Source organism: Sylvia atricapilla, chromosome 19 (genome assembly GCF_009819655.1).
Source record: "Sylvia atricapilla isolate bSylAtr1 chromosome 19, bSylAtr1.pri, whole genome shotgun sequence".
NCBI lineage: Eukaryota > Metazoa > Chordata > Aves > Passeriformes > Sylviidae > Sylvia > Sylvia atricapilla.
Window position 1 is genome coordinate 5,028,269 of NC_089158.1, and position 27,704 is coordinate 5,055,972.

Genomic DNA, 27,704 nt, shown 5'->3' on the forward strand with positions numbered 1-27,704 from the left:
GCTACCCCCAGCCCCCATGTCCAGCCAGAGGGACACCCTGCTTTCCTAGATTGTGACCAGAGCCTGTCTCCCTCCCACCCAGCTGTGTCCCCCTTGGGTGATGCCAAGCAGCGTTCCACAGCCGTGTCCTGCTTGCACCAATGAGGGCTCAGAGCCAAGAACTGGCGAAGGACACAAAGTACTCAGGCTGCACCTGATGCCTCAACACCTGCCTGGCTCTGCAGATGCCCACAGCCTCCCCTCACCTCCACAGCACTGATTCCATCCCCAGGCTGCTGGCCAAGCTGTGCCATCCCTGACACAGAAAGAGGTGACACAGCCAGGAAGGCTGTGACAGCACTGACCCTCATTCCAGGAGCCCCAGGTGTCCCTTTAATTACAATCCCAGATGTGGTGCAGTTCCAGTCACGCCCAGACACAACGTTTACTAGCAGCTGGGTCACATGCAGCAGCTCCCCTGGGCAACTGAAGGGTATCAAACTTTATTATAGATCTCTTTAAAACAGGCTGGAAAGAACATACCAAACTCCATGAGATACAGTGACTGAAACATCATTTCTGATCAAGCCCCAACTCTCCCAAATCATTTATATATAATATATCTCACCCATTCCCCACATTGTTTCAATTAAATCATCACATTTCAGACCACCCTAAGTGCCTTAACATCAGCTGCTGCTAACACCACAATGCACATGTTTTCTGGCAAATCAAAGGCAGGGTTTGGGTTCTTTTCTTGGGGTTTAGATCCTCAATCTCTGAAAAGGAGCAAGGAAAAACAAATATCAGGAAAATTGCTTCTTTAAGGTTGCCTTTTTACAGCAGGTACAGATTCAGCATATTTCCCCCCCAAAGCAAGTCTGAAACCCTCTTGTTCAGCTTGGCAATATGCAGAGTGGTTGAGGAGAACCAGATCAGTCTGAGCAAACTAATTTCGAGGCTTTGTTGTCATTTCCCTTTGGGGCCAGTTTCCAGAGGTTTTCCAATGTCCTTTCCACGCAGTTTGAGGCCTGGAAAAAGACAAAGGAGACCACCACCATCAGCACTCAGTCATTCACCAAATAACTTTTAGTTCCACCAAATTCAGCCTTAAGGAAGAGGACATCAAGAGCGCAGGGGAACCAGAGTTCAAGAGAATCCTACTTTAGTTTCTAGGAGCATAAGACCAAACTTCAAACAAAAACTGATCAGATGGGATCTGAACCAGCCCAGGAGAGTAAAACCAACACTAAATCCTTCCCCAAGTGCAAACAGGCTTCCATGGGTCTCAGCATCTCACAGGTTTTGGGGGCAAGCACATAGGGCTGGACCCCCAGGGCACAGCTGCAGGCATGAATGTGCAGACAAAGATCAAGAGCTCCCAGTCCTGGTTCAGTCAGCAGATCCAGGTGTTATCAGAACATGACTTAATGGCACCCCACCCACGATAAACTCCAGCCAGCAACATTCCTCACAGGAAAAAAGTAAATACCTTCCCTCAAACCACCCTTCCAAACACTTGTGGTATTCCTGAAGTCTCCCTTAACTCACCGATGGCTCTTTCGATCTTTCCCATGACCTGGTTATTGGGGATTGCTCGTCCTGATTCGTAGTCAGCGATAACTTGTGGTTTTTCATTGATTTTCTGCAAAGAGAGGATGAGTCTCACACAGGACACACACAGATGAGGGATGGCCTCTCACTACGCCAGGAGAGATGACAAAGTGTTGCTCACACTGACTCCATCCCCACCAGCACCCCCTCTGCAGTGTCCCAGCACTGGTGACATCCATCAAAAATGGACTTTGACCTCCCTCCTTTTCAGAAGGAGTAGGACTACCAGGGATTGCTGTTCCTTCAGACAGCAGGGAGTTGCTAACACTGCTCAGCCCAGATGGTACAAACTTCTCGGGTTGGCGTGTGCTGCTGAGAGGAAGTGAGGAGCAGCCTCCCACCAGCTCAGAGCCAGAGAGAGGCTCTGCCTCCAACCTGCAGCTCAAGGGCTGCACAGACAAACCTCAAAATCCTTCCCAGACAATTGAAGCTGCCAGGACATCAGACACCAGAGATGCTGCACTTCCCAAACCTCCAGCCCATGACACCACCCCACTGCAGCTGCCCCTGGAGGTGGTCCACTCACCGTGGCCAGGTCCTTCTGTGTGAGGCCCTTGCTCTGCCGGCCCTGCTGGATCACTTTGCCCACCTCCAGGGAAACTCTGTCATGGTGCAGCTCCTCTGTTTCACGGTCAAGCTTGGCCGTGTTCTTTGTAATGAAGTGTTGTTTGTTCTGGCCTGCTGCCCCTGTCATTCAAAGCAAGAACAAAAAAACAACCAAGGACAAACAAAATAAGGCTCAGAGCCATGCCAAAAAGTATCAAAGGACGTTTTCCAAGCCCTCAGCTGCCTAGGATCCCAGGGAGCTGTCAGTGTTTCAACATACCAACATCAACATGAATCTCACACAGAACCTGACCATCAGGGAACATTACCTTAGCCCTGCTCACGGTGCTGTGCACACCTTGCCATACAGAGCCCTTTCCTTTTCTTACTTCACACCTGAACTTCACTCCAGACAGGGTAAGTCTTGCTTTTCCTTGGGGATTTAATGCTCAAACTTTGCTGAAGACACACCTTTGTGCTGCAGCACAGAGAAGTCAATACTTGAACTTGAATCGTGCTTGCTCAGATATGAGGCAGCACGAGTAAGTGGCTTTTAAGCAATTTTCTGACACCTTTTATTAGTAAAGTCTAACTGTACTTAGCTTTGCTGAAAGACTGACCTTAAAAAACACATTGTTTTCTCTCATGTTAGATATATTATTTAAGCCCTAGTTTGAATCCATTCTCTCATATTAGTCTCTGACATTCGGTGTCCCAATAAAGCTGATTAACCTTCTTCAAGGATCATCTCTCTATCTATTTCCCAGCATCAGAATCGCCTCCGCACAGTGAAAGAATACGGCAATTTACATCGTAGAGGAAACAAGGAATTTTTAAAGAGCAGCGCCATAGGAAGACCGGCAGCCATTCAAATTTACAAGAGAAATACGCCGCCAAATAGGGGAGCTTAAGTTTTAAGATCATAAAAGCTCTTCCAAGATCTCTGCAGAAACCAGACAGAGCTCTGCCCTGGTTAACCAGAACCTAAGGGGCAGCTCCAGGGACGTCATCCCGGCGGCTGCCGGGGCTGCGCGTTCCGGCCCACTTCGGGATCGCTGGCTCAGCCGGCCGCTGCCGCCTCCTGCCCCCTCTCCCCATCGCGGGCAGCCGCCTCAAACCGGACCGCCCCCGCGGGATACCCACACTTCTTGGAGGTCTCCACGTCCTCGCCGCGCCGCTGGGCCGCCAAGATCGCCTGCGGAAAGAGCGAAGGTGCGCGGTGAGGGCGGCGCTATTCGGGGCGGCAGCCCCGACCACGCCAAGCCCAGGCCCGCCGCCTGCCCGGCCCCGCACCCGGCCCCCACCGCTCCCCCCGCTGACCTGCTTGGACTTGGCCTGGGCCGCGCTCGGGCCCTTCTTGCGCAGCACCGTAACCGTGTCCCAGTCGCTCTCCGCCATCGCTCCGACCCCGCCCGGGCCGCGCCCGCCGCCGGGAACCGCCCAGTGCCCGCCTTCGGGGCGTGGCCGTGCCGCCCGCAGATAGGGCGAGGTGCACGCCCGTCAGGAAAGACGGCCGCTCATAGGCGGGGACAGGCGCGAGCCCAGCGGGCGGGGCTGAGGCTCCTGCATGGACAGTTGGCTTAACAGCAGCCTGGCGTGACGTCTATCCATTTGATAGGTGCAGCGCCCTGCCAATCAGCTTACTCGCTATGCGATTGGCTGGTGCGCACGCCGACCTGGGCCGGAGGGCAGGTGCCTGTACACACTAGGATTGGCTATCGGCCCTGCCAGTCACCCGGCACCCGGCAGGGATTGGTTCGTTCTGCGGCGCTGTCAGACCCGTTGACCAATAGCCCTGCTCGGCTGGCCGAGCCGAGCATGCGCAGTGCGGTGGTTTGCCGTGTCGGTTTTCCCTGGCCCGTTGGTACCGGGCCCGCCTGCGGGCATCGGCAGGGCGGGGGTGTGGGGCCTTCGTGCTGCGGGGAGCCCGGCAGAGCATCCACAGGACGGGCACGGGCATGGAGGGGGGCCAGAGGAGTAGGGCTGGGGGCACTGGGTTGGTTCAGCCTAGATAGGGCGGTACTGCGGTCAAACCTCACCGGGGGCTGCGGCTCCTCCCGCGCAGTACCGGTGTGTGCTCTGGGCCAGGGACAGGAGCCAGGGAAGGGCTGGAGCTGGGCCAGGGCAGGCTCAGGCTGGAGATGAGGGAAAGGCTCTTCCCCCAGAGGGTGCTGGCACTGCCCAGGCTCCCCAGGGAATGGGCACGGCCCCGAGGCTCCAGGAGCCTTTGGCCAGCGCTGCCAGGGATGCCCAGGGTGGGATTGGTGGGGCTCTGGGCAGGGACAGGGGCTGGGCTGGATGGTCCTGGTGGGTCACTTCCAGCTTAGGATAATCTGTCATTCGATCCCTAAGAAAATCCCTAAACTGCACCAGAATCACCTAGAAAGTTTCGCAGTAAAGGCATGAAAAGCTGCTCCTGCTCTCTTCATTTCTGAAGCGAGAGGGCACGGAGTTAACGCTCCCCGGGTGGGTTTTTGTGGGGTCTTCCCATGACAAAGCACAGGAGGAGCGGCCAGATCCCGGTCACGGTGATGATGTGGGCATTGCTCGGAAATCAGGTGCCGGGAAGGCCCCGGGGGTTTGTCATCTGTCATTTGTATTAAAACGACAATATTATATTGACTTTTGCATTTATGTATTAGCTTTTGCATGTTGTTATTAATCACAAGTATTTTGATATGGTACAATTTATAATTCCTTTTAACTGCTAGTTAGTATAATATAATCTATCAGTTTATGTATGCACCATATAGCTTATATAAATAGTAACGTTTAGAAAAATATTAAAATAGAGACTATGTAATGTTAAAATGCTTTTTTGTAACTAACTCAGAGAATGGTGTAAAACAATTATGTTATTTCTCCCATCTGCGGACTGGCCTCTCCAAGTGATAACAGTGACAAAATCCACAGTCCCGGAGAATTTATTGACTCCTCGTTATCAAGAAGAAATAAATATATGGGACTAATCTACAGGATGTCACGCAGACAAGTCAAAAGTTAAAACCAAACAAAAGGGTTCCTAGAACATCAAATACTCACAAGTATGTTTGAATCATCTATGAAGTCATGATATGCATGTACCCCCAGTAATATAACAGTCTATAGAGAACATTGTTTAAAGCTAACTGTGTGTTCTTTGGCCAAACACCAAAACACCCCAGTGCTGGATATTGTCCCTTTTTGTCCTTTATTAAACTTCCAAAAATTTTAAAGAGTGAAATTTGTTTTTCACATTTGTCACCTGTCGCTGCAGCACGCCTGGCCCCGGCTCCCAGGGAACAGCTCTGGAGGTGGAACATTAGCGGGGTGCAAGACTCTCTCCTTGAGCCGTGGGGTGGAACCAGGGTGTCGCAACAGCAGGACTGGGAACAGCCCTAGGTGGTCCCATCGCATCCCACGGCTATCGTGAGCAACTCCAGGGCGTTCTGTCCCATCCCATCTGGGAGCAGCCCCACGGTCCCGTCCCGCGGCGGGCGTTCCAAGGAAGCCTTTGGTGTGTGTTTCCTGTCCCTTCGGGAACAGCACGTCCTGCCCCGACACTGCTGCCAGGTCACGGGCATTTCAGGAAGTGCAGACAGGAGTTTTCTTCAGTGGATGACATCACCAAGTTTTCCATGCCGGTGTTTCCCAGACCAGTACGGCTGTGCTGGGAAAAGGGCTGTTGCAGGGCAGTGGGTGAAGCGGTGCCCATTCCAGGGGAGCTACGCTCGTGCCATTCCCGGTGCCGACACACGCAAGGATGCGCTGCCCCCGGCTCTCTGATAGGGAGCACCCTGCCCTGACGGTGCCTGAGCAGCACCTGGCCTCTCGCCGAGCTCTCGGTGTCGCCGAACCCCCCACGGCACTGCCGCCCCCTTCACTTCGACCCGCTCCCCCCCGGCCCCGTCTTCGCAGCCAGGCTCGCAGGAGAGTCACCTTGGCCGCTGTGTCACTGCTGTGTCACCGCGCCCGGCTCTGACGGCGAGGATTTCCCCGGCACCGGGTGAATTCCCCGCAGTGAGAACGTGCCCGTTCCCGCCCCGCCGGCGCAGCAGATGGTAAAGCCCCGGAGCCCCCGCGCCGGAGGCAGGCTAAGGGGGCAGCCAGGCTGGGGACCCCGGGTGACAAATCCTGCTGCTGTGACCTTTTGCCGAACAAGTTCCCCTGCGAAAAGCACCTCGCCGTGACTTCAGTGCGGGCTGCGTGCGCCGCGCGTTTCCCCCACACGACATTTTTCCTGCCATCGCCGCCTTGCCGTCTCCGTCCTGCCACCGCCCATCCTTCCCGGCCGCCGGCCTCCACCTGTCCCCAGAGCCGGCGCCACGGGACACCAAGGCAGCCATGGCACTCTGTGCGCAGGTAGGCGAGGGCCCACTGGTACCCAAAATGACCAAAAGTGGCCTTAAAACGATTCCTCAGGGTGCCACTGCTCGCTCCAAGGGACCAGGGATTGCTCACCTGGGAAGTGCAGCAGGAGGTGGCTGTCCCCAGTGGGGCCCGGGGGGGTCAGGTGGCCCCAGGCTGAGCACCACAGTCCCTCTTGGTCCGCCTCCAGCAGGTGCAGAGGGCGCATTAGGGAGCCCCTGGGGATGGACAAGGGCACCCAGGAGGTCCTAGGAGGTGTGCTCAGGGGATGGATGGGGGCACCCAGGAGCTAGATGAGGAGTCCTGGCGGAGTGTGAGGGCGTCCCAGGAGGTCTGGGTTCATTCCCAGCAGAGTCGCCTGAGGCAGGGATATGGCAGGAGACCGTGAGGAGTCAGCGAGGGGTGGTGCTGGGGAAGAAGTGACACAGGAGGTGGTGAGGGAGTGACTGAGAAGCTGAAGGGAGGTGACATTGGGGGGGGGTGACAGGGGGCATAACTGGGTGTGACGGAGGGTTGTTGAGGGCAGTGACAGGGATTGATGTGGGGGTGTTGGGGGTGCACACGTGGGTGATGATGGAGTGGTTGTCACTGTCGAGGTGTCAGGGTGGCAGGGATGCGTGATGTGTTGGGGGCATTGGGGATGGACGCAGGGATGGGTGGTGTTGTTGAGGGGTCGAGGGTGTCGGTGTAGGGGTGTTGAGGGTGTCGGTGTGGGGTGTTGGGGTGCCGGGGTGGGTGATGAGGGTGTCGGTGTGGGGGTGTTGGGGGTGTCGGTGTGGGGTGTTGGGGGTGCAGGGGGTGGGTGATGAGGGTGTCGGTGTGGGGTGTTGGGGTGCAGGGGGTGGGTGATGAGGGTGTCGGTGTGTTGGGGGTGCAGGGGGTGGGTCATGAGGGTGTCGGTGTGGGGGTGTTGGGGGTGCAGGGGTGGGTGATGAGGGTGTCGGTGTGGGGTGTTGGGGGTGCAGGGGTGGGTGATGAGGGTGTCGGTGTGGGGTGTTGGGGGTGCAGGGGGTGGGTGATGAGGGTGTCGGTGTGGGGTGTTGGGGTGCAGGGGTGGGTGATGGTGTTGAGGGTGTCGGGGGCCGGCCGTTGCCGGTGGGCGGGGCCGTTGCCGGTGGGCGGGCCGCTGTCGGAGGCGGGGCTGTCCCTGGGGCGGGGCTGTTCCTGGGGCGGGGCTGTCCCTGGGGCGGGGCTGTCCCTGGGGCGGGGCTGTCCCTGGGGCGGGGCTGTCCCTGGGGCGGGGCTGTCCCTGGGGCGGGGCTGTCCCTGGGGCGGGGCTGTCCCTGGGGCGGGGCTGTCCCTGGGGCGGGGCCGTTCCGGGCAGTGGGCGGGGCGGGGCCGCCACTCGTGTCCGGGGGCGGGGCCTGGCGGGGTTTCCGGTGCAGGCGCGGAGCGAGGGCCGGTGAGTGCGGGGCCCTCAGGGAGCGGCGGGGCCTGGGCCTCGCTCCGGGAGCCCGGGCCGGCAGACAGCCCTCCGGGCCGCACGGGGGGAGAGAGGCAGCCGCGGGCTCTAATCCGGTTCGCGGTGTCTCCTCTCGTGGGGGCTCCTCCCGGAGACAGGTTTGGGGTGTTCAGCCTGGAGAAGAGGAGGCTCCGGGGAGACCTCAGATCCCCTTCCAGTGCCTGAAGGGGCAACATACTGGAGAGGGACTTTGGTCAAGGACATGGAATGATAGGACCAGGGGGAATGGCTCCCACTGCCAGAGGGCAGGGCTGGGTGGGAAATTGGGAAGGAATTGTTCCCTGTGAGGGTGCTGAGGCTCTGGTACAGGGCGCCCAGAGAAGCCGTGGCTGCCCCATGATCCCTGGATGTGTCCAAGACCGGGTTGGACGAGGCTTGGAGCAGCCTGGGACAATGAAAGGTGTCCCTGCCCATGGCAGGGGGTGGAATAAGATGAGCTTTACGGTTCTTTCCGACTCAAACCACGGGACTCCACGGATGTGCTCTTTAGGTGTTTCAGGTGGCTCTGGTATGCAGTCACAGGGAGTGAAGGTGAGATATGTAAGCAGCCAAAACAAAAGCATTTTATTATTTTCCTCCTTTCCAATTTCCTCCTGCCTCTCGTGTCTTCATTTTCCATCGCTCTGGAGAACTCTCTGTGCCCGATTGGGCACCACCACTAAATCTGGGCTCTGCTGTGTGCTCAGCATCCCCCCAGGAACATCTGGGACCATCTGCCTCTGGGCAGAATTTTGGTCCCTCCTGACAGCTGACAGGAGTGAAAGCAGGCATTGGTAGGCTATGGTGGCCAACAGGTTTTTGGTGAACTGAGTTTATTATATTTATTTCTCATCACCTTTAAGACAGTTTTTTACCCTATTTGGAGCAAGAAGCCTAGATATCTCTAAACAGGCTGCATTTCAGTCAAGTCATACAGAGGGTTTTATTAGGTCTGTTCTTCCTGTCTCTGTGTTCTGGATTTAGTTCTAAAATTCAAGTTTCCTCCTATATTTGGGAGGTGAAGACAGGCCTGTGGTGTGGTTTGCATCAGTCTGTTCACTTGTGTTGGGGGACAATCTAGTAATCTGTGAGTAACACAGTTTGTATGACAAATCACCCCCATGCAATTATAATCAGTTGGAAAAAATGCTTTTATTTTCAGTCTCTGGAGGTACAGCCAGAACTTTTCGTTCACATGGCAGCAGCAAATTCTTCTCCACCTGGTTCTTTGGATCTAAACCAGCCTGGGTTTGCAAAGGAGATCCTGGGAACTAAATTGGAGGTCAAATATCTGTGCTCTGATTGCAAGAACATCCTGAGGCGGCCGTTCCAGGCACAGTGTGGCCATCGCTACTGCTCCTACTGCCTGAAGAAAATCATCAGGTAACTGCTTCAGTGCCTTCAGTGGGAAGGCAAAATGCTTGAAAAGGCATTTTCAAGAACAAAAGCAGAGAAAAGTGTCATTTTCAGGACCTTCTCAGTAAGGAGTCTGTGTTCAGTGGTTGAGGTTCAGCATCACCTTTTCTCTAAGGGGATGTGTGATCTCTGACTTGCCTTTGTTGTTGCTTCAAAGTTCTCTTTTCCAGAATCCCCTGCATTGTTTTTGCCATTGAGGAGGCAGTCCAGGTCTGCCCATCTCCTTCAGTCCTCATCACAGTCATAAAGTCATTTCATTGTTGTGTCAAAATGGAAGAGGTTTAAGCACAAGCTGGCTTCCAGAGAAGTTTCCTTGTGTTCTGTCTCACTCCTACCTTTGACTGAGGGAAGCCTAATAGAATGATTAATTGCCAGAAGAAAAATATTATAAATAGGCATCAAAAATACGCACAAGCTCAATGTGTTGCTTTAAACATAAGAAAACACTGTCATTTCATAAAGTTACCAAAAATCAATTTATTGTTAAATCATAAATTATTTTGTTGTTGTTGTCATGTTTGATGATTATTTTTCTGTCTGACAGTGCTGGACCTCAAAAGTGTGCCAGCTGTATCCAGGAAGGAATATATGAAGAAGGAATTTCTATTCTGGAAACAAGCTCGGTAAGGAAAAATGCATTGAAAAAAAATCTAACAGATCCCTGGTAATCAGTAATAGCAGTTGCAGTTTTTGTTTAAGACACGAGCTCTGAGAGCCCCTTATTCCTAGGAACTCTTTGCTTCAGCAATGAGAAGGGTGATTACTGTGTTGAATTCCTCAGTGCTGAAATCCAGGTCACATGTGTGTAGTGGTGCCCTACTTAATGGTGCAACTACTTTGGTTGCTGTTCACACGCCTCCGAGGGTTGATGGGGCAACTGGCCTGGGAGGAGTTTTCAGAAAGATTCAAAGTCCTGATCAAAAGTGCAACCCTTCAGTAATATTTGTGGTTTGCTTTTTTTTTCCCCTTTCAGGCTTTCCCAGACAACGCGGCGCGGCGGGAAGTGGAGAGTCTGCCTGCTGTCTGCATCAACAGTGGCTGCACCTGGAAGGGAACCATCAAAGAGTATGAGGTACAGGCCAAAGCAAGGCTTGGCACATCTGCATCCTTCTTGCCTCTGTTTTTGGGGAAGGCTCAGAGTGTTGTCCATGCCTGCTGACAGTGGGGGAAAGTTGTCAAATCCCTGGACTTCATTGTCAGCTGGAGAGGTTCCCTGAGTGAGGGTTTGTGTGCCCTGCTGAGGGCACAGCCTGAACTGAGATTGGTTCAGGTTTGCTTATGATCACAGAGATTTGCCTGTGAGCACGTCCCTTCTGTGATGGGAACCACCTGCTCTCTTTGCAGCTCTTTTCTGCTGTACAAGACTGTCAAGAAATTGCTGTGCCATGAAATGGTTCTGAGTTTTTCTGCATTTTATGAACCTAAAACTCTTCGGACTCCGTCAGCTCACAGAAAGTGACCTGATCCCATTTCAGCTGTCTCCAGAGCTACCAGGGCAGTGGGACTGGATGTTGGGTACTGTCTGGTCACCCATCACCCCAAGCTGTTCTGAGACACAAGGCTGCTGGACAGGATGGTTTTTCCACCTCATTTCTCCTCAAGGAGAGAGAGAAGAAATGCTGCTACTAGCACCCACTGGCTTTTTAATCCAGGTTTTAGTTGTGACTGTGGGTGCTTGGTCCATAGCATGTGAATGTCTGTGAAGGTTTTGGCTCCTGAAGGACAATTTTGTCATCCCTCTTGAAATGGCAGAACCAGCACACAGGAGGCATGAGATAAGAGGAATACATTTTATTTCCCTTTAACACTTGCTCTGGATAAAGATCGTAGCCTGGTGGTTCACAGAGCTTTGGTGGTGACTGAGATGTGTTTCAGGAATAGGTTTAACCTCAGTCTTTCCAGGCTAACACTGGGATTCTTTCAATGATGCCATTGCAAGGTGGAAGGAAGAAACAGCAGCTGCCCATCAGGCTTGAGTGTTTTGTCCATACTGTTGAGCCTGTTAGCAGAGAGATGTTTCTGCAGCTCTTCTTCTTTTTCCTGCTGTCTGAGCCTTCTGCTGTGTGCTCAAAGTTCAGTCCAAGAGATGAGGATGTTGGTGCTAAATGGATCTGCTGCTGTGAGCTCCCATTTGTACATCTGTGAGAGGCTCATTGGTGTGGATGTGGGACTGAAGAAGCCTCAGGTGAAAAGCTTATCACTCTCACAGCACAGAGTTTGGGGATTGCATGTCTGGGGACAGGGTACACTGGTAGTGAGAGTTCAGGTTCAGACTGTGCTGGTGTCTGCAGATTGTTTCCTGCATGCTTTAATCTCTGCTGGTGCCCAGAAGTCTGATGTCTTCTGCAATGATTATAGTGAGGTCATCTTCATTATGCTAAACCAAATTGTATCTGTCAGTGACTTGCAGTGCTGATTGTGTTGTGGCTGATGAGCTGTGCTGAACTTTTCCTCCCTTAGCGTGTTCTTGCAGAGCTCAGCAGCAAAAATCTTCAGCTGCCAAAGGTTCTGTGCATTCTGACAAGTGTTTGAGGGCTAGAGTCCTGCCATAGCTTCCACTGGGAGTTCAGAAGGGCAGAGACCTGTCCTGGGATCAGGGCTGCAGGAGCATGGGGTGCCCCAGAACCTTGCACACAGCTGATGAAGAGCTCCTGAATGGATGAGTCTGTGCCTTGTTTTTACTCTCCAGCTGATCTTCCCAAGCCTCAGGTTGGCATTTGCTGGGACAGAGGATGATTGATAGAGGTGTGGCCCTGTGGGCTGTGGGTCTGTGGCATGCATCTTCCCTGCCAGGGGTTTTTGTGAGTCTCGGGGAGTCCTGTGGCAGGTTTGGAGCAGGGCTGGCTGCTTCCTCTCAGGGGCTGAGTCATCTCTCCTGCCTGCCCTGGTGGCATTCAGCCTAAGGAAGGAGATTATTTTGTGCCCTCTCAGGAAAAGCTGTCTCTTTCCTAGGAACTGGTGGGAGGAGGCAAGGCCTGGCTTGTGATACCTCCTCCCAGACGCCTGCCAAAGAGCTGTGGTGTTTAATCAGGGCTGGCTGTCCCCACGCTGCCAGAGCCATGTGTGTGGCTGAGGAGGGCTGGGAAAGGAGGTGTGGAATGGCTGTGTTAACCCAGAGCCTCCTGGTACCTTGGGCTGAGGTTAAAGGCAGCCTTCAGGGCCACAGTGCAGAGCTGCCTGGTGCAGAAGAGCTGCACCCGTAGTTGTGCTGTGGGTAACGTCCTGCAGCAGCTCAGCACTCCCACTCTGGAAAGTCCCTCAGAGCTCTTTCTGACAGGACATGGAAAGTCCCTCAGAGTAAATTCACTGTTTGCTAATTTAAAAATCATGTGTTGTGCTGAGAGAGGCTGCTCTCCCCTTGCAAATGAAGAGTTACTGTCACTTCTGGTTTGCTAATCTTATCAGGGCACACACAGGGGAAAAATGTTCTGCAGCTGGAAAGCTTAAGCCTCAAAAAAAGGAGTAAAATGGATTTCAGTTTTGCTTTCTGTTCAGGCAGACTCAAGTTTGCCTCTCAGAAGGAAGCACAAAACTGAATGAGTGCAGTCTGTTTGGACATGACTTGCACTTCTGCTTCAAGCTGTGGGGACCATATGAAATATTTAAGTCTGGATTTATGGCTGCATTTTTTCGAGTCTGTAAATATTCAGCGGCATTTGGATAAAGTAGTTTGTGAGAGGAGGTTAAGAGTTTTTCCTTTTATTAGTGACCTTATTTCCTGATGAGTCTGTCTGCATATACATTTGGAAAATCAGGCTGTGGGCATGAGCCTTTAGATTCAAGTGCACAGGTTGAGGACGGCTGCAGAAACTAAACCCAGCCCATTAAAATGAAAGGAAAAACCTCAAAAACGATCCTGGTGATATCCAGGAGAGGGAGTTTGTGGATCCTCAGCTCTGGTGTGTTTTTCTTCCTGCCTTACAGTATCTCTAGCTGCCCATGTCCCTCTCTTGTTCATCAACATATTATTGTCAGTTTTCATACACCTTTTATTTATGCTTTCATCCCACCAGTTCCCTTTCTGTGCCCTTCCCCCAGGACTGGGATGGGGAGGAGGGAGCTGAGGAGGGGTACACATGGGGTCAGCTTTGGAGTTCCCCTTGGTTACCCCAGACAGGGCATTTAACTCAGCCCTCTTCAGATGGAAACAGAATTAACTGAGACATAAGGAAATGAAATTGTCCAATTTTAGGAAGGAGAACTAAGTTTTAAGCTTAAACATGACATTTGTATTTAAACCAAGTTTTGTGGGGCTCAGATGAGCTCAGCTCCTGAGGCTGAGCAACAGTCAGGTGTGGGAACAAGCTGGCTTAATCCATGCTGGAGGAATGTGCTTTCCTCGAGTTTGTTGTTGTCACTTTAGTTTTAGAGAGTTCTTTGTAAGTGAAACCTGGGAGGCTGCAGAAAGTGCAAAACTGCGAACCCAAGTGATGTTACTCGATGTTACAGCTTCTGCCTGAGGTGCCAGAAAGGATCTTTGCAGACCCTTCTGGGCTACGTGGCTTCCTGGCACCAGAAGAACAGGATAACCAGGCATTCCTTTCTGCCCACAATTCATACTTAGGAGATGCTATAGAACCCCTACCACACCTTATCTAGAGAAAACTCTCTCTTGAAAAGTGGTGCTGGGGGTTCCTCCTGTGCTCTGTCATGCCTCTCCTTCCCAGCTGCACCCCGGGAATGCCCCAAGGGGTTTTGGTGGTGATTTTCAGCTCAGGCTGAAACTTCATCTTCAGGGTTTTGTACATTGCTTAGAGGAGAGCTGTTGGTCTTTCAAGCTCGTTCACCTGTCTCCTGCTCCACGAAGTTGTACCTCAGTGTTGTATCAGTGTTGTCTGTGTGGGGTACAATGCTCGTGGTGCTGCGGCAGGAACACTTGGTGCTGCTGTATCAGGGTGACCAACCTTGCCTTTAAAACCCAGTACAGCATTTATTGTCTTCTTCCAAAGGTTTTGGCTCTGAATTCTGGCCTGGTGGTGAAGTGCAGTTTGCAGCCAGCTCCAGCCTGACCAGCAGGACCAGACAATTTTCTGGTGAGAGAATCCCTGACTTGCACATGCAGGTGACCAAAAGGACCTGCTGCTTTTGGAAAAGGGATCAGACACACCTTTACTTTCCACAGCCAGAGCTGAGGCCCACAAACACATCCCAGCCACGCTGACAGTCCCCACAGTAATTAGTGTAGCTGGCTGCCCAGACATGAGGCGATTTCCTGTCCAAACCTGTGGTGGGAGGTGAAGCCACAGGGAGTGCTGGAGAGCCTGCGTGGGAGGGGGCTGGAAAGCCCCGGCTGCAGAGGGTCTGCTCTTCACTTCTGAAACCAGCTCAGCCTTCTTGTGGTGGCCCAAAAATTAATAGTTTTGACGTCTGTCCCTTGGAGAATGAAAAGCTGTAAGTCACAAGATTTGAAGTGGAAGTGAGTGCTAAGTGTGCCTTCTATACTGTGAGGAAACCCCTCGCCATGAATGCAGCTGAGGGAATTGTAGAGGGGTTTGGAAAAAGTATCCTGGAGTGTGCCACCACTTCATGCTTGTTCGTAGTTGAAAGCAGGAGTGGCAGAAACTATTTTAGAAAATGGCAGAAAACTGCTGCTGCTTCAGAAGCACTTTGTACTCTCCTCTGCCCTAAGAAATTGCCCTTGCCTTTACGCTTGTCTTCAGTGCCTGAAACATTGCCTTGGTGTCCCTCTGCCGGCAATCCCCAAATCAAACCTCCGTCTGATCAGCTCTAACAGCTGATGAACAAAACTTCAACACTGAAAACAAGTTCCTGCCCTGTGTCTGAACAGAGCTGTGAGCCAGGCCCACAGGAACCCCCACAAGGGGGGGTTTGTTGCCTTTAGTCCTCGCTTGAGTGGGCACCAGGGCACAGAGCAGCAGTGTGGGTGTGTTGGGTTCCCGTGCCCTCACTGCCTGCCCAGCTGGAGTCAACAGTACCTATTGATGCAAACTTCATCTTTTGTTTTGACAGTTGCTTTGAAGTTTGAATATTTGATGCCAAGTGAATTTGCTTGGATCTGTCAACAGCATGTCCCAGCAAAGGAATGGTTTATGTCTGGCACCAGCTTATGTCATGGTCCCAGAAAGCTCCCATTCCCACTTGGCACTAGGAATTACAGACTGGCTTCCTGCTTTCCAGCCTTGTGTTGCTGGGCTCCATGCAGTAGCACAAGGACTGAGCATGTGGTCACCCTGTGCCTGGTAGCCTGACTCACCTGTATGGAGAAAGATTTGAACAAACCTGGCATAGAACCAGCTTAGGACTTCCCTGGCAGGAGAAGCTGCAGTACAGAAAGTCATGGAGACTTCAGAGGAGCAAAGCATCCCCAAACACCTGCCCTGTGTGGCACATTCCCATCTTGCAGGCTCTGGAGCCCCTGGGGAGCTGACAGAGGTGCACAAAGCACCTGATGCTTCTTAGCACAAAGGATTCAGGTTCCGTCAAAACTCTCTCTTTTGCACTGGAGACCCATTTTTGGTGTTTTCTCTACAGTTCCATGGGCCCACCCTTTTCCTTGTAGCCAGGCTACCATGTCCAAGGAGCCAAGTGGTGCACAGGATAATGCTGGTGCTGGAGACCACCCAAGCCCTGATAGCCACTGCTGTGCCCTGTGCCGTGGCAGCTGGCTTTCCTCTGCCATCCTGGTAGTTTTGCTTCCTTCTTGTTGCTCCATTCCAGCTGCCAAGCCCTTGAGCTGTCTGCTTATGGTTACTGTTGCTGTGCTAGGAGGAAACTAATGGAGTGACTTTCCAAGACCAGGGGATTTTGCTGGAGGAAAAAAATCCCTCTGAGCCTGTCCTGCTGTCCCTTCTCCCTCTGCGCCAGCCCTGACCTTTGCTGTGACCTTCCTACTCACAGCCATGGATTTCTAGAGCTCCCAAAAACTTTCCAAGCAAGTGCCTGGATGTCAGTGGCGCTTATCCCTGTAGCAGAAGCTACAGCTGTGGGTTTGGGAAAGATATAAACAGGAGGATTGCTCCACTGCTAGGGGAATGGAGTGTGGCAGATCAGTCTCGAGTGCCAACCCCTGCTCTTGGCTCCCAGGGTGGGTTGGATTTCTTCCAGCAGTAATACCATCCATCTCTGTTCTGACACCCACGTGGGGTGAGAGGAACAGGGGTTTCCAGAAGAGCCTGAAACTGTTTATACAGAAATGTTTGGATCTGCGCTTGGCTGCAGCTTCTGCATGCCTTTAACCATTTACATACAGAACAGTTGCACTTTGAGCTCAGCAGGGCTGGTTTCCTTCCCGTGCTGCAGGCAGAGCTGCCCACTCTTGGGCATTGTGGTGTGGAGGAGAGTCAGGATGGAGGATAAATGCTGGGTGAAGGGGAGTGTGGAGAGGGTGGTAGTTTCACACCCAGCATGCTGGCATGGGAGACCATAAGTTTGAAATACTCCCTTTTAAAATAGTTGCCTCTGCAGTGAAGTTTCCTTCTTTCATCTAGACCGTCTGTTTTGCCAGTGCTTTCTGGGTCATGGGGTAGATGTTATCAGGTGTTTTTAGAACATGAGAGCAGTAGGTGGGTAGAAGAAAAAAGGGCTCAGCCCCTCTGAGTGAGTGGGATAAAGGCAGGCACTTGGCCTCCTCCTCCTCTGCAGGCAGCCCTGTTGTGTGGGCAGCAGTGCCCCCCAGACCCCACTTTGGCTGGCCACTCATCTCTCCAGGGACACACAGTGAAGCTCTGAGCTTAAGTTACTCATTTAAAGCATAAAAAGGAGAGAGTGACCAAGAAGCTGGAATGGAGCTACTGCTGGTTTCAGTTTTCGCTACTTAATGTGTGACATGGTGAGGTTTGTGCATGTTCCCCCCAGAAGGTAACAGATATTCAATGTGACAAAGTTTTCAAACATCTGTTTTCAGATGGCTGCATTAGAAATGCTCCTGGTTGGATTTTTTTCTGTCCCTACCGTGGCAGGAGACTTCATTGCTCTTATCTTTTAATTTGAGTTTTGATCTGCATATTCATGGTGTTTCCAATGCCTTGTTTCAACTGGTGGGTGTATAACGAGAAGATTTAAGCAGTGTGGAAATGGCATAGAGGCAGAGGCATGTTCCAGCATTCCGTTTAGCCAGCACTGTTGCCCAAGAGTCCACTGAGGACAGAGGATGACATTGCCCTGGTCGTTTGTTCAGCCTCTCTGGCCATCACCCAGCCCAGACTCTGGCTGCAGGGGGCAGGTGCTTGTATGCAGGGACTGGTAAATGAAACAGTTTAAAAATATTTTTCTTTCTGGTTGAAAAATAGTATTCTAATTCAAATGTGAAGATACAATCAGACAGCTCAGCCTGGCGTGTGATGAGCTGGCACAGGGCCTGTGCCTCAGCTGGCTGATAACCATTACAGTGGAAAAATTATCCAAATTATCATGTGGCTCACTCCACTCAACCTGCCTCAGTGTGTCTTCTCCTGGCAGAGCCATAAATGGAATTTCCCATTGATTATCTTGGCCATTAAAGCAATAATTTGATTTTTTTCTAAATCATTGTAGCATTTTTTAAATAGAGGTTGAGGCTATGTAGGCACTCAAAATTGCGTTAGCCTGGAGTTCACAGGATGAGTCAGCAGCTCAGAGGGATCAGCATGACCAAGGTCTGAATGTAGGTTGGTAAATCCAGCACTTGACTGTAATAAGGTATAAACCCACCCCCGTGGGATTGTGCCCATCACAGAACCTCCATGAGGGTTTTATTTGAGGACAAATATCTCCTATACATTCCTTCACAGGCTCATGATGAAGTCTGCCCTGAATTCCCGCTGACTTGTGAAGGCTGTGGGAAGAAGATTCCCAGGGAGAAGGTATCTGTCCAACTCTGTGCCGTGGGGGTATTTGGTGTCCTGATGGGCTGAGCTTGGTATTCTGGGAGCAGGGATGAACAGAGTCCATCAGGGAATGAAGTGAGGAAAACAACTGAGTAGCAGCTGTTAGTGTGGATGTGAGTTTTCCATAAGGATGGGTGTGAGGGAATGTGGCTCAAGGCACTCACAGGTCAGTGTTGGTGCTGCCACTGCCACCTCCCTTGGAACCATGTCTGGGGGCAGAGCCTCTGTGGGAAAAACACACTCATAGGTTTATGTTCTGTGTAGAGCAACTGCATCAACCACTGCTGCAATTTTGGAAAGAGAGCCCATCTCCAGCTGTATTAATTGATATCTAATTAATCATCTAATGGAATCCATGCCTATAGCATCTCCAGGTTGCTGGCTCCTAGGACAAGGCTCAAAAGTGTGAAGAATTCAAGTTTTTGGAAACATTTTCAAAAAGCACATTCATCTGAAACCATCTTGCTTTCTACAGGCAAATATTTTTAGAAGAAGTGTTGGAAAAAGCCCTTTAGCAGAGCAGAGGAACAGAGGCAGCAAAAAGAGAAGCAAAACAGTTCTTCCAAGTGACAGCATAAGGAGGAGGTGGAGGTGCAGCTCAGCTTTTCTGCAGGCTGAGGTTTGGGGTACAGCCCAGCTTATCTGCAGGCTGAAGCCTAGGAGAGAGCCAGCTCATGGGGTCTCATGAGTGATCTACCCTGTGTTTAAATATTAACTCTGCTGTTTATCTCTCCAAATTCTTGTTGATTACTTGCTGTCATGTTAACTCTGAGTAACCCAACTCATTACACAAGCCAGATGGATCTAGAAGTCTTTAAAAAAGTGGTTTTAAACCAGTTTTAATTGACATCTGTTGCAGCAGATGTAGGAGTTAAGTGGGGAGGAAATATGGTGGTTGTTCAGAACACAGCTCTGGTGTCTGATGGTGAGGGGTGTACTAAACCCAAGCTGAAGCTGTGACAGTGCTTGTTGGATTAATCATGAGCTGTGTGGGAACCTGAACAAGTCATCCCAGTGCTGAGGGGTTAGTGACACCTCTCTGCAGAAATGTAATGCTGGGCTTGGAGGTAAAAATACCAGCCTATAGCACGTCCTGACCAGAGGTGTGTGAAGTGCCCAAAATGAAATGTGCCCTTGTTTCATAGGGTTGTTGCCAATGCCTCCCATTCTTCAGCCCTCAGGGGAGCTCATTGTTCTGCATACACAGCTTGTACCTGCACCCATTGCTTTTTCTCTCTTGCATGTGCAGGTGAGCAGTGAGACCTCCCAGCCATCAAGAGAAGTGGAAATTAAGCTTTTTTCAGAGGTCAAGGCTGTATTTGTAGTCCAGTGAAAGTCACACCTGATGGTGGGCAGTGGGCACTGTGGCAGCTGGTGGTTAGCCACAGCTTGGGCATTCTTCAGCTTGGCTGCAGTTTCCCAAATGTCAGTGGGATGGAGAGGGAGCACTGGGGACACATAAGATCTAACACTGCCTTCCTTCCTGCCTTTCTAGTTTCGGGACCACGTGAAGACCTGTGGCAGATCCAAAGTGCCTTGCCGGTTTGAGGCTGTGGGCTGTGCTGAGGTGGTAAGGGCTCCTCTCTTGGGTTACCCTGGGGCTTTTCAGTCCCAGCATTAGAGTTCACCTGCAAACTGCTGTTGCCCAAACTGTCACACGTGTTTACCTTCAGGTATTTGGTTAAACCCATTGCACATGGAGCTTCACATCATCTGCTGTACAGAGTCCGAGTGTCCCAGGTGTTTCCTTCCTGTGGAAGGAAATCTCCTAAAGAGCACCCTGAGTGCTTTGGGACTCTGGTGATTATGCTGTTTTCAGGGGGAATGGCTTCACATTGCCAGAGGTCAGGTTTAGATAAGATTTTTAGGAAGAAATTGTTCCTTGTGAGAGTGCCAGGGGAGGCCCTGGCACAGGTTGCCCTGAGGAGCCATGGATCCCTGGAAATGTCCAAGACCAGGTTGAATGGGGCTTAGAGTGACCAGGTTTAGTGGAAAGTGTCCCTATTCAAGGCAGAGAGAGGGACAGGATGGGTTTTAAGGTCTCTTTGAGTCCAAGCAAGTGTGTAATTACTTGTGATTGCAGTGATTCTGTGGGCAAAGAACTGGGCCCTGGCCATATTTCTCTGTGTCACTTAGTTTTTGCACGTCCCACTGGTTCATATAAATCCCTCCTCCAGGGGGTTATGTGAGGCTTTGTCCTTTGTTGCTGTTGGGTACATCTGACAGAGCTTTTCTGGGAAGGGTTGGAGGAAGGCAGAGCAGACCAGTACAGCTAGGGGAAGTGTTTAGCATCCCTCATTGTGTGTGCTTTGAAGCATTTCTAAAATGAAACAAAACCCCACACCACCCCCACCAAAACACATTTTTTAATTCTTTCTTTGTTTTTCCCCCCTGTAAATCATAAATTTAAAGCTGATGTTGTGACTTGGATAGGAGGAATTTGTTCTGTGGATAGGAGGAATTTGTTCTGTGGATATAGATTGCACATGCTGAATGGGGGATGTATTTCTCTTCACGTAGGTGGAAAATGAAAAACTCCTGGAACATGAAAGGAAGTGTTTGGCAGAGCATCTCTACATGCTGCTGAGCTCTGTGCTCAGCCTCAGGACTGGTGCTGGGGACCCAAAACCCCTTCCTGTCCTTTCCTCATCACAAAACAGCTCCCCACTGCTGGCAGCAAACTCACTGTGCTCCGAGTCGGAGCTCTCCCGATCCCTGGAGCTCTTGGGAAGGTGTGAGGCCCTTGAGAGGAAAACAGTGACCTTTGAGAACATTGTCTGTGTGCTCAACCGAGAGGTGGAGAGAGTATCCCTGACAGCTGAAGCCTACAGCCGCCAGCACCGGCTGGACCAGGAGAAAATCGAAACACTGAGCAACAAGGTGTGTAACTGCTCGTCTGGGCTTCCCAGCACTCCCAGGAGAGGCTGTTTCCTGTTTCCATTCCATGTCATGAGCTAGCAGAGCTTCACCACCCGGCCCTGAAACTCCACAAATCTGAAGGCAGAACTAAAATACCCTTTCTGCCTGTGCCCAACCCTCAACAGCTCCCTGGAAAAGCTGGGAATTTAACTGACCTGTGTAAGACATCGGATCTCTGTTAATTATCAAGCTGGGCAAGATACTGAGGGGTTCTTCCTCAGTGGTTTTCTGACAAGAGCCAGAGCACCTAGAATTTCACTGCATCTCACTGAATCTGTGGGGCTGCTCACCTTCCAGATCTTTCCAAAGGAGTGCTGCCTTTGCCAGAGGAGTACCATCAGTGCTGCTGCCTGCAGCAACAGGCTGGAGGTGTGAAGGAGTTGCCTCCACCAGTGTGCTCCAGCACAGTCCCTGTGGAGTGCTCCTAGTGTTCCTGGCACCTGGAGCTGTACAGTTTGCAGCGTACCTGTGCTGTCTAGGCAGCTGACCTGGTGTGACCCTCTGTGAGCTGACAGGAACGAACGCTCCAGAGGATGTTGGTTCTTTTCTTCCTCAATTTAGTTTTGTCACAGTGCTGAGTTGTTGGGGATTTTTTTCCCCATCCTCGCTTCTTGTGCTGCTCAGCCAATAGAACAGCTCCTTGGAAGGAGTTTTACATTGGCTACAGGAAGGTTTCCAGCTCAAGCACTGAGCTGTATCAATGAATCTTCTCCAGAGTGACAGGGTGCAGAAGGAGGCTTCAGTGAATTGGTTTATCTTGCTCAGTTTCTCCTTCCTGCACTCCTTGTCCATTCTGGAGAAGGTCTCACTAAGGAGCAGTCCCAAGGGTCTGCTGGCTCTCCCAGGCCCCAGAGCCAGTGTGTTTCTAACCTGCACCGTGTGTCCCACTGAGCAGGTCCGGCAGCTGGAGAGGAGCATTGGGCTCAAAGACCTGGCCATGGCTGAGATGGAGGAGAAGATCCGCAACATGGAGGCTTCCACCTACGACGGGGTTTTCGTCTGGAAGATCACGGAGTTTGCCCGGAAGCGTCAGGAGGCCATAACAGGCCGCTCTCCTGCCATCTTCTCTCCAGGTGTGCAAAATCCCCAAAAACTTTTGTATCCCAGCTGGGTGTGGGTCTCGTGGTAGGTTCTTTGCTTGGGCCATGCTGCCAAGGCCAGGCTGAGAAAAAGAAAAAATTCCATGTGGAAGGGGGTGTTTTGTCTTGGAGAGGGAAGTAGGCAGAGCAGTGCTGTTCCAAGAGGGAAGAGAGGGCTGAGAGGAGAGAGGTGCAGGCTGTGGATGGGATGAGAAAGGGAATTGGCTGTAATTGTTTGGTTTGCATTAAATACAAAGGCAGCTGATACCTGTGTTAGAGAAAAGGAAGTGGGGTTACTGCCTTGCAGTATTGTGAAAACAGTGTGATTGCCACAGGGTTTGGCAAAGGGCAAAATCTTGAGTTCAAAACAGCAAATTGTACAAGGAAGGTTCATTCAGGGCCTGACCTGGGACAGGCCAGAGTGAAGCCCATCAGTCTCAAGGGGGAAGGGGGATGGCCGTGCTGGGTTCTTGCTCTGCTCCTTGCCTGGGCCAGGGAGAGCAGGATGTCCAGCTGCCTGGTCCATCTCCCTGGCTACTCCCACCAGTCTGGAGCAATCCTTCCTCCTGTTCCTCTATGGGTTTTACATTCACAGGGTGAGGGGAGTGCTGAGAAGGCCCAGAGAGGCAGTGGGGATGTTCTCCTTGGACTAACAAAAGGGTAATCTGTCCTGAGAGCCTTTGAGTGAAGCAGGTGGGGAGGAAGGAGCAGAGGAAATCAACTGGGGATTGCCAAAAGGGATGCAGTGACAAAGACCCGATCTCTTGCTCCTCACCCTGTAGAATAGCACAGTGTCTTTGCAATTCATAGTTTGCTTGTTGGGAAAAGCACCAAGTCCTGCAGTAAAATATTGGCTGTGACCTCTGATCTCTGCCTGTGCCTACTGAGCCTCACCAGTTCCAGATGTGCTGCTCTGGAACCTGTGGTAGGGTGACTTCTGGCAGGTCCCCTTCCAAGCTGTGACCCCACACAGGTCTGGAGTCACACTACAGGCATTCCCAAGATTTCTGGGGTGGGAAAGTGCCTGAGATCCCATCCTTTCCATGCCCAAGCCATGCCATGGGGATCCAAATGAGAGCTAAAGCTCACTTGCTTGATTTCCTGCCCTGACTACAGGCACCAGCTCACAAGCAGGGGTGCTGAGTGTGCTCTGCCCCCAGCCAGGCGCTTTGTGGGGGAGTTTGCTCCTGCTCACCAGTGTTACTGCCATGAACCACACCTCCTTGAGCGCTGGAGTGCAGGAGGAGTGGCCCAACTCTGTGGCAGATTTCCCCTGGCAGTGAGGGAATAGCCCTCCCCGATCAGCAGCTCTGTGCACAGCATCTGCTCAGGCCAGGGGCTGCACTGCCTGGCCTTTGGCTTTCCTGACCACCTCTGGTGCAGCCCAGACCTCGCTCCTCCCAGACTCCAAACTTAAGAGCCCTCAGAGTTCAGAGACATCTGCTGGTGCCAGGCTGTGCTGCATTGGACCCTCACTGTGCCTGTTCCACACTTCTCTGACAGCTTTCTACACCAGCAAGTATGGCTACAAGATGTGTCTGCGTGTGTACCTGAACGGGGACGGCACCGGCCGCGGGACCCACCTGTCCTTGTTCTTTGTGGTGATGAAGGGACCCAACGATGCGCTGCTGCGGTGGCCCTTCAACCAGAAGGTGGGTCTGGAGCAGAGCCCACTGTGTCCAGCCACGGCCTGTTTGTTTTGGCACCCACTTGAGCTTCTCGGCACTGTCACTCTGGCCCACTTGGCAAGGCAGAGGAAGGGCTTTGCGTTGGCTGCTGTGGGGGTTCCCTTGGTGTGCTGAGAGTACCGGCTGTGCTGTGGGGCAAGGAGGTGACATGGGATGTTTGGAACCCCATGGATCCTCTGCAGGGGTTGAGGGCAAGGGAAGGTTGTGGTGGCCTCAGAGCTCAGGGTCAGTGGGTGCTCACTCCATGTCAGGAGCCCAGATTCCAGCTCCTGGCACTGCAGGTTTGCAGAACACATGGAGACTGTGTAAGTGGGCACGAGTGGATGCAGAGAGGACAACAGCCCTGCCTCAGGGAAATACCTGTGTGCAGTGTTGGCACTGAGACCAAGGTGTAGCTTTTCAGTCAGTCTGACAGCCCTGTGCTGCCACAGGGAAGTTTCCAGTGACAGGCAGGATGTAGGGATGGGGGAAAATTTCTACAGGACATTACTGAGGTGATGTTCTCTGCTGGTACCACCCAGAGGTGTTTCTCTGGTTTGCAGGTGCACAGGGTGGCTGTGGCTGCTGGTGTCTGCATGTCTCACAGCAGGTCACTGGGCTGGGCTTCCGTGTGTCTTTAATTCAGCCACTCCCCTATGTTTTCACCTTTCCCCACAGGTCACCCTGATGCTTCTGGACCAGAATAACCGGGAGCACATCATTGATGCCTTCCGCCCTGATGTGACGTCCTCGTCCTTCCAGCGCCCTGTCACAGAGATGAACATTGCCAGTGGCTGCCCCCTCTTCTGCCCCGTGTCCGTCATGGAAGCCAAGAACTCCTACGTGCGTGATGATGCCATCTTTATTAAAGCCATCGTTGATCTCACGGGCCTCTAACCCTCCTGACCTCGGAGCAGTGAGCATGGAGCCAGCACTGCCCAGGGCATCTCCTGCTTGTGCTGCACTTCAGGCGGGTCTCAGAGTGAGAGGAGGGGGCACAGAGAGGGGAAGAGCCCTTCCTGAAAAGGGACCTTTGCTCTGAGTGGAAACGAGGTGTCTGTTGGGAGCCCTCTTTCCTGAGGAGAGGGTTGGGTGGACACTGGCAGGCCGTGGGATACGGAAGATTTCCTGCAGGGACTTGGATGTCTGAACTGCTGCTGTCTGGACTCCAGTGGAAACCAGTGCAGCTCTTGCTCTACCAGTTCAGCCGACATCCACAGCTCTCTATAGTAAAACAGCGGTTTGCCCTGCCTGAGCTCCACCTCCTGTGGATTTTGGCTCAGCTGTCTAGGATTTCCCTCTGAGATCTCTGTGTTCCTGGAAGCTGTGTGCTTTGGGGTGCCATGGCACTGCACTGCTGGTTGTTCCACACCTGAGAGACAAGGAGGGCGTGTGACAGCTGCAGAGCCAGCTGGGCAAGAGAGACAGACTGGTTTGATACTCTTGATGTGTTAGGAGGGTGCTGAGCTCAGCTGCAGGGCAGGAGAGCCCTGAGTCCAGCCCTCGCTGGGTGTGTGATGGGTGGTGTGTGCTGGAGTGTAGAATGGGGCAGAAGGTGCTGCTGCCCAGGAGGGACCATGGGGCAGCACCAGGGATGTAGGGAAGATGTGAATCTGCTGTGGAGATTGTCCATCCTGTGCCAGGAGAGGAAGGTGACACAGAGTTCGGTGTGCACCCTGAGAGCCCCAGGCGCTGTCCCCTTCTGTCCTGTGTGCTGGGTGCTGTGCTGGGAGCTATCTTTGCTCATAAACAAAGGTACAGACTCTGAACTGGCTGCGCTCCCATGGTGGGACATCTCCACCAGCCTTCCCAGGATCCCTGCTGCTGTTGAGCTCCACATCCATCTGTGGCCACGCTGCTGTGTCTGTGTGAGCACTGCTGCCTCGGGCTGTGGGATGTGTGCTGTCTGCCCATGCAGTGGGCACTGCTGGCCAGCCCCTGCCCTCCCACACGGCCTGCAGTCACCAGCTGTCCCTCACTGTTTCTCCCTGTCACTGAGCTCAGGAGTCATGGGCCAGCTGGTTCCATGTGACAGCACCCTGGAGCTCTTTTTCACTAAGGCCCCACGTTGAACCTGGGGGTTGGAGAAGTGAAGTGTGCTGTCCCCTTTCTGTCCCTGGGCTCCTTCTCTCTGAACAGCACATGTTCAGCAACCATGAGAAGGTTTCTCTTGGTGTTAGTGGGGAAGAACTGGCTGCCACATCCCTGCATAGTGCCCTCTCCAGCTTTGTTGTGGCCATGGTAGCTTTGGTTGGGCCCTCATCCAGGGCCCAGGACTCAAAGCTGTGTTGCCTCCTTTGCCTGGGCTTTCCACACCCCTGTCAGTGGCTGAACGTGCTCCAAAAGATGTTTTGTTGGTGACAGAAACCAGCTGTGAACACCCTACAATGCTCAGGGGCCCTGGGTGGCTCCTGTGCTGCTCATCAGGAGGCATAGTCATCCTCCTCGATGGCTGCCAGGGATCGACCCTCCACTGCCAGCAGCTCCTGCCAGGTGCCCAGCCTGGGTCTGCTGGCTGCAGGGGCTGCCAGGCTTGTGACCTGTGCACACCTTGGCTCTGGCACAGCCACCCTAAGGGGTGCAGAACACCATCAGGCTCTGCCCTGCCCTGCCCCTGGGGCTGTTTGGAATGTCCCTGCTGCTGCCCAGGAATTTAGGGGTGCCCAATGCCCTGCAGGCTGAGCTGCACCCTGGCCTAAGCTGGACCTCTTGCACCCAGGGCTGCTCTGCTGGCCGGGGGCTCTCCAGACAGGTGCTGGGGTGACCTTTGAGCCCTTGGGAATTGCAGTGGGCAACTTCTCACACCTGTGTGTGCAGGGCCTGGGGACAGCCCCAGCCCCTGCTGTTGGGGAGGGGGCAGAAGCTGGTGACAGCACAGCCTAACTGAGATGGGAGAGGGGTGACAGGACCCTTCCCTTTGTGCAAGCCCCCTCCAGCCTGTCCCAAGGGACAGATCATGCCCTGTGTTGCTGCTCTCACCCTGTGCCTTATGAGGAAAATTCCAGGCTAGCAGAGCCCTGCTCCCATCTACATCAGCTCCCCAGGGATGCTTGGAAAAGCCTGAGAAGGGAGAAGAAGGTCAGCTCTGCTCATAAATAACTGGGGATTAAGTGTTATGGGGGGGAGCTGCTTCTGTGTTCATCAGAATGTCTGCTCGTGGGGTGCTGTCTGCAGCAGGACCAGGGCCTCTGGCTAGGTAGTGCCAGGAGTGTCTGTGGAAACCCTGACTCAGTTGGGATCTGGGCTGCTTTCAGGGTGGGAGCTGGTCCTCCTGCCCCAGCACATGTTTGGAAGGTCAGTGGGAGAGTCGGAGCTGCAGCAAAGCTCAGGCTGAGCTCTTCAGGCCATGGGGTTACTGCTGGAGAGGAAACATGGCCTGTCAGCCCCTCCTGCCAGGAGCTTTTTCCTCCCCACCCTTCTCGTGCTGCTGACCCTGTACGGGCCTTTTTTGACTCTTAGTAGCTCTGGAGCTGGCAGCAGAAATTGTGCTGATGTGCTGCAGGCACGGGGCCCAGCCCCTTTGTGGGCACTGCTCTGCCAGCCTGGCAGCCACATAGACAAACACTGGACACAAGCCACCGCTGGATTTTTGTGGGGGTTTTTTCCCTTTTGACCACATCATTACAGCCTGGCACTGTGAACTAGATTTTGTTTTCCTTGAGGGGGTAGTATGGTCAGAACCACTAATAAAAGCTGTTTGAACAGCATCATTGTGTATGAGCAAGGGGATGCTGGGCACAGCATGGGGGAGGATTGCCTGGGGCTAGGGGCTTCTGTGCTGGGAACTCTCCCCAGCTCCTGCCTCCCAAACAAGGAGGGAACAGGGGGGCTGTAATGGCAAGGGAAGGAGCTGGAGTCTGGCTGCTGGAGC

The 27,704-nt window shown here is 52.7% G+C and overlaps 2 protein-coding genes across 5 annotated transcripts; one reads left to right on the top strand and one right to left on the bottom strand.

Annotated features, from left to right (window-relative positions):
- Window positions 1-466: 466 nt before the first annotated feature.
- Window positions 467-3,619, bottom strand: EDF1 (endothelial differentiation related factor 1). Its single transcript, XM_066332582.1, has 5 exons — window positions 3,460-3,619; window positions 3,283-3,334; window positions 2,120-2,280; window positions 1,531-1,624; window positions 467-1,010 (listed from the first exon to the last, which is right to left on the bottom strand). Exons 1-5 carry the CDS (start codon window positions 3,535-3,537, stop codon window positions 949-951), a joined length of 447 nt encoding a protein of 148 aa, XP_066188679.1. The 5' UTR covers window positions 3,538-3,619; the 3' UTR covers window positions 467-948.
- A 2,558-nt stretch (window positions 3,620-6,177) lies between these two features.
- On the top strand, window positions 6,178-27,540 carry TRAF2 (TNF receptor associated factor 2). 4 transcript variants are annotated; one of them, XM_066332602.1, is made up of 10 exons: window positions 6,178-6,480; window positions 9,090-9,310; window positions 9,888-9,966; window positions 10,317-10,415; window positions 18,073-18,144; window positions 19,664-19,738; window positions 20,689-21,048; window positions 21,983-22,160; window positions 23,670-23,818; window positions 24,512-27,540. In XM_066332602.1, the coding sequence occupies exons 1-10, from the start codon at window positions 6,463-6,465 to the stop codon at window positions 24,728-24,730; spliced, it is 1,470 nt and encodes a 489-aa protein (XP_066188699.1). In that variant the 5' UTR covers window positions 6,178-6,462; the 3' UTR covers window positions 24,731-27,540. The 4 variants fall into 4 exon arrangements, with proteins under 4 accessions (XP_066188699.1, XP_066188700.1, XP_066188697.1 ...); XM_066332603.1 differs by lacking the exon at window positions 6,178-6,480 and adding an exon at window positions 7,852-7,888; XM_066332600.1 differs by lacking the exon at window positions 6,178-6,480 and adding an exon at window positions 7,973-8,479.
- Window positions 27,541-27,704: the final 164 nt, after the last annotated feature.

Bases quoted from the DNA above. Each gene is read 5' to 3' on its own strand.
- EDF1 (XM_066332582.1), bottom strand. From the start codon at position 3,537: ATGGCGGAGAGCGACTGGGACACGGTTACGGTGCTGCGCAAGAAGGGC. The intron at 3,335-3,459 runs GTCAGCGGGGGG...CTCTTTCCGCAG, and splicing joins CCCAGGCCAAGTCCAAGCAG to GCGATCTTGGCGGCCCAGCG. The intron at 2,281-3,282 runs GTGGGTATCCCG...TTTGAATGACAG, and splicing joins CGTGGAGACCTCCAAGAAGT to GGGCAGCAGGCCAGAACAAA.
- TRAF2 (XM_066332600.1), top strand. From the start codon at position 8,156: ATGATAGGACCAGGGGGAATGGCTCCCACTGCCAGAGGGCAGGGCTGG. The intron at 18,145-19,663 runs GTATCTGTCCAA...CTGCCTTTCTAG, and splicing joins AGAAGATTCCCAGGGAGAAG to TTTCGGGACCACGTGAAGAC. The intron at 23,819-24,511 runs GTGGGTCTGGAG...CTTTCCCCACAG, and splicing joins GGTGGCCCTTCAACCAGAAG to GTCACCCTGATGCTTCTGGA.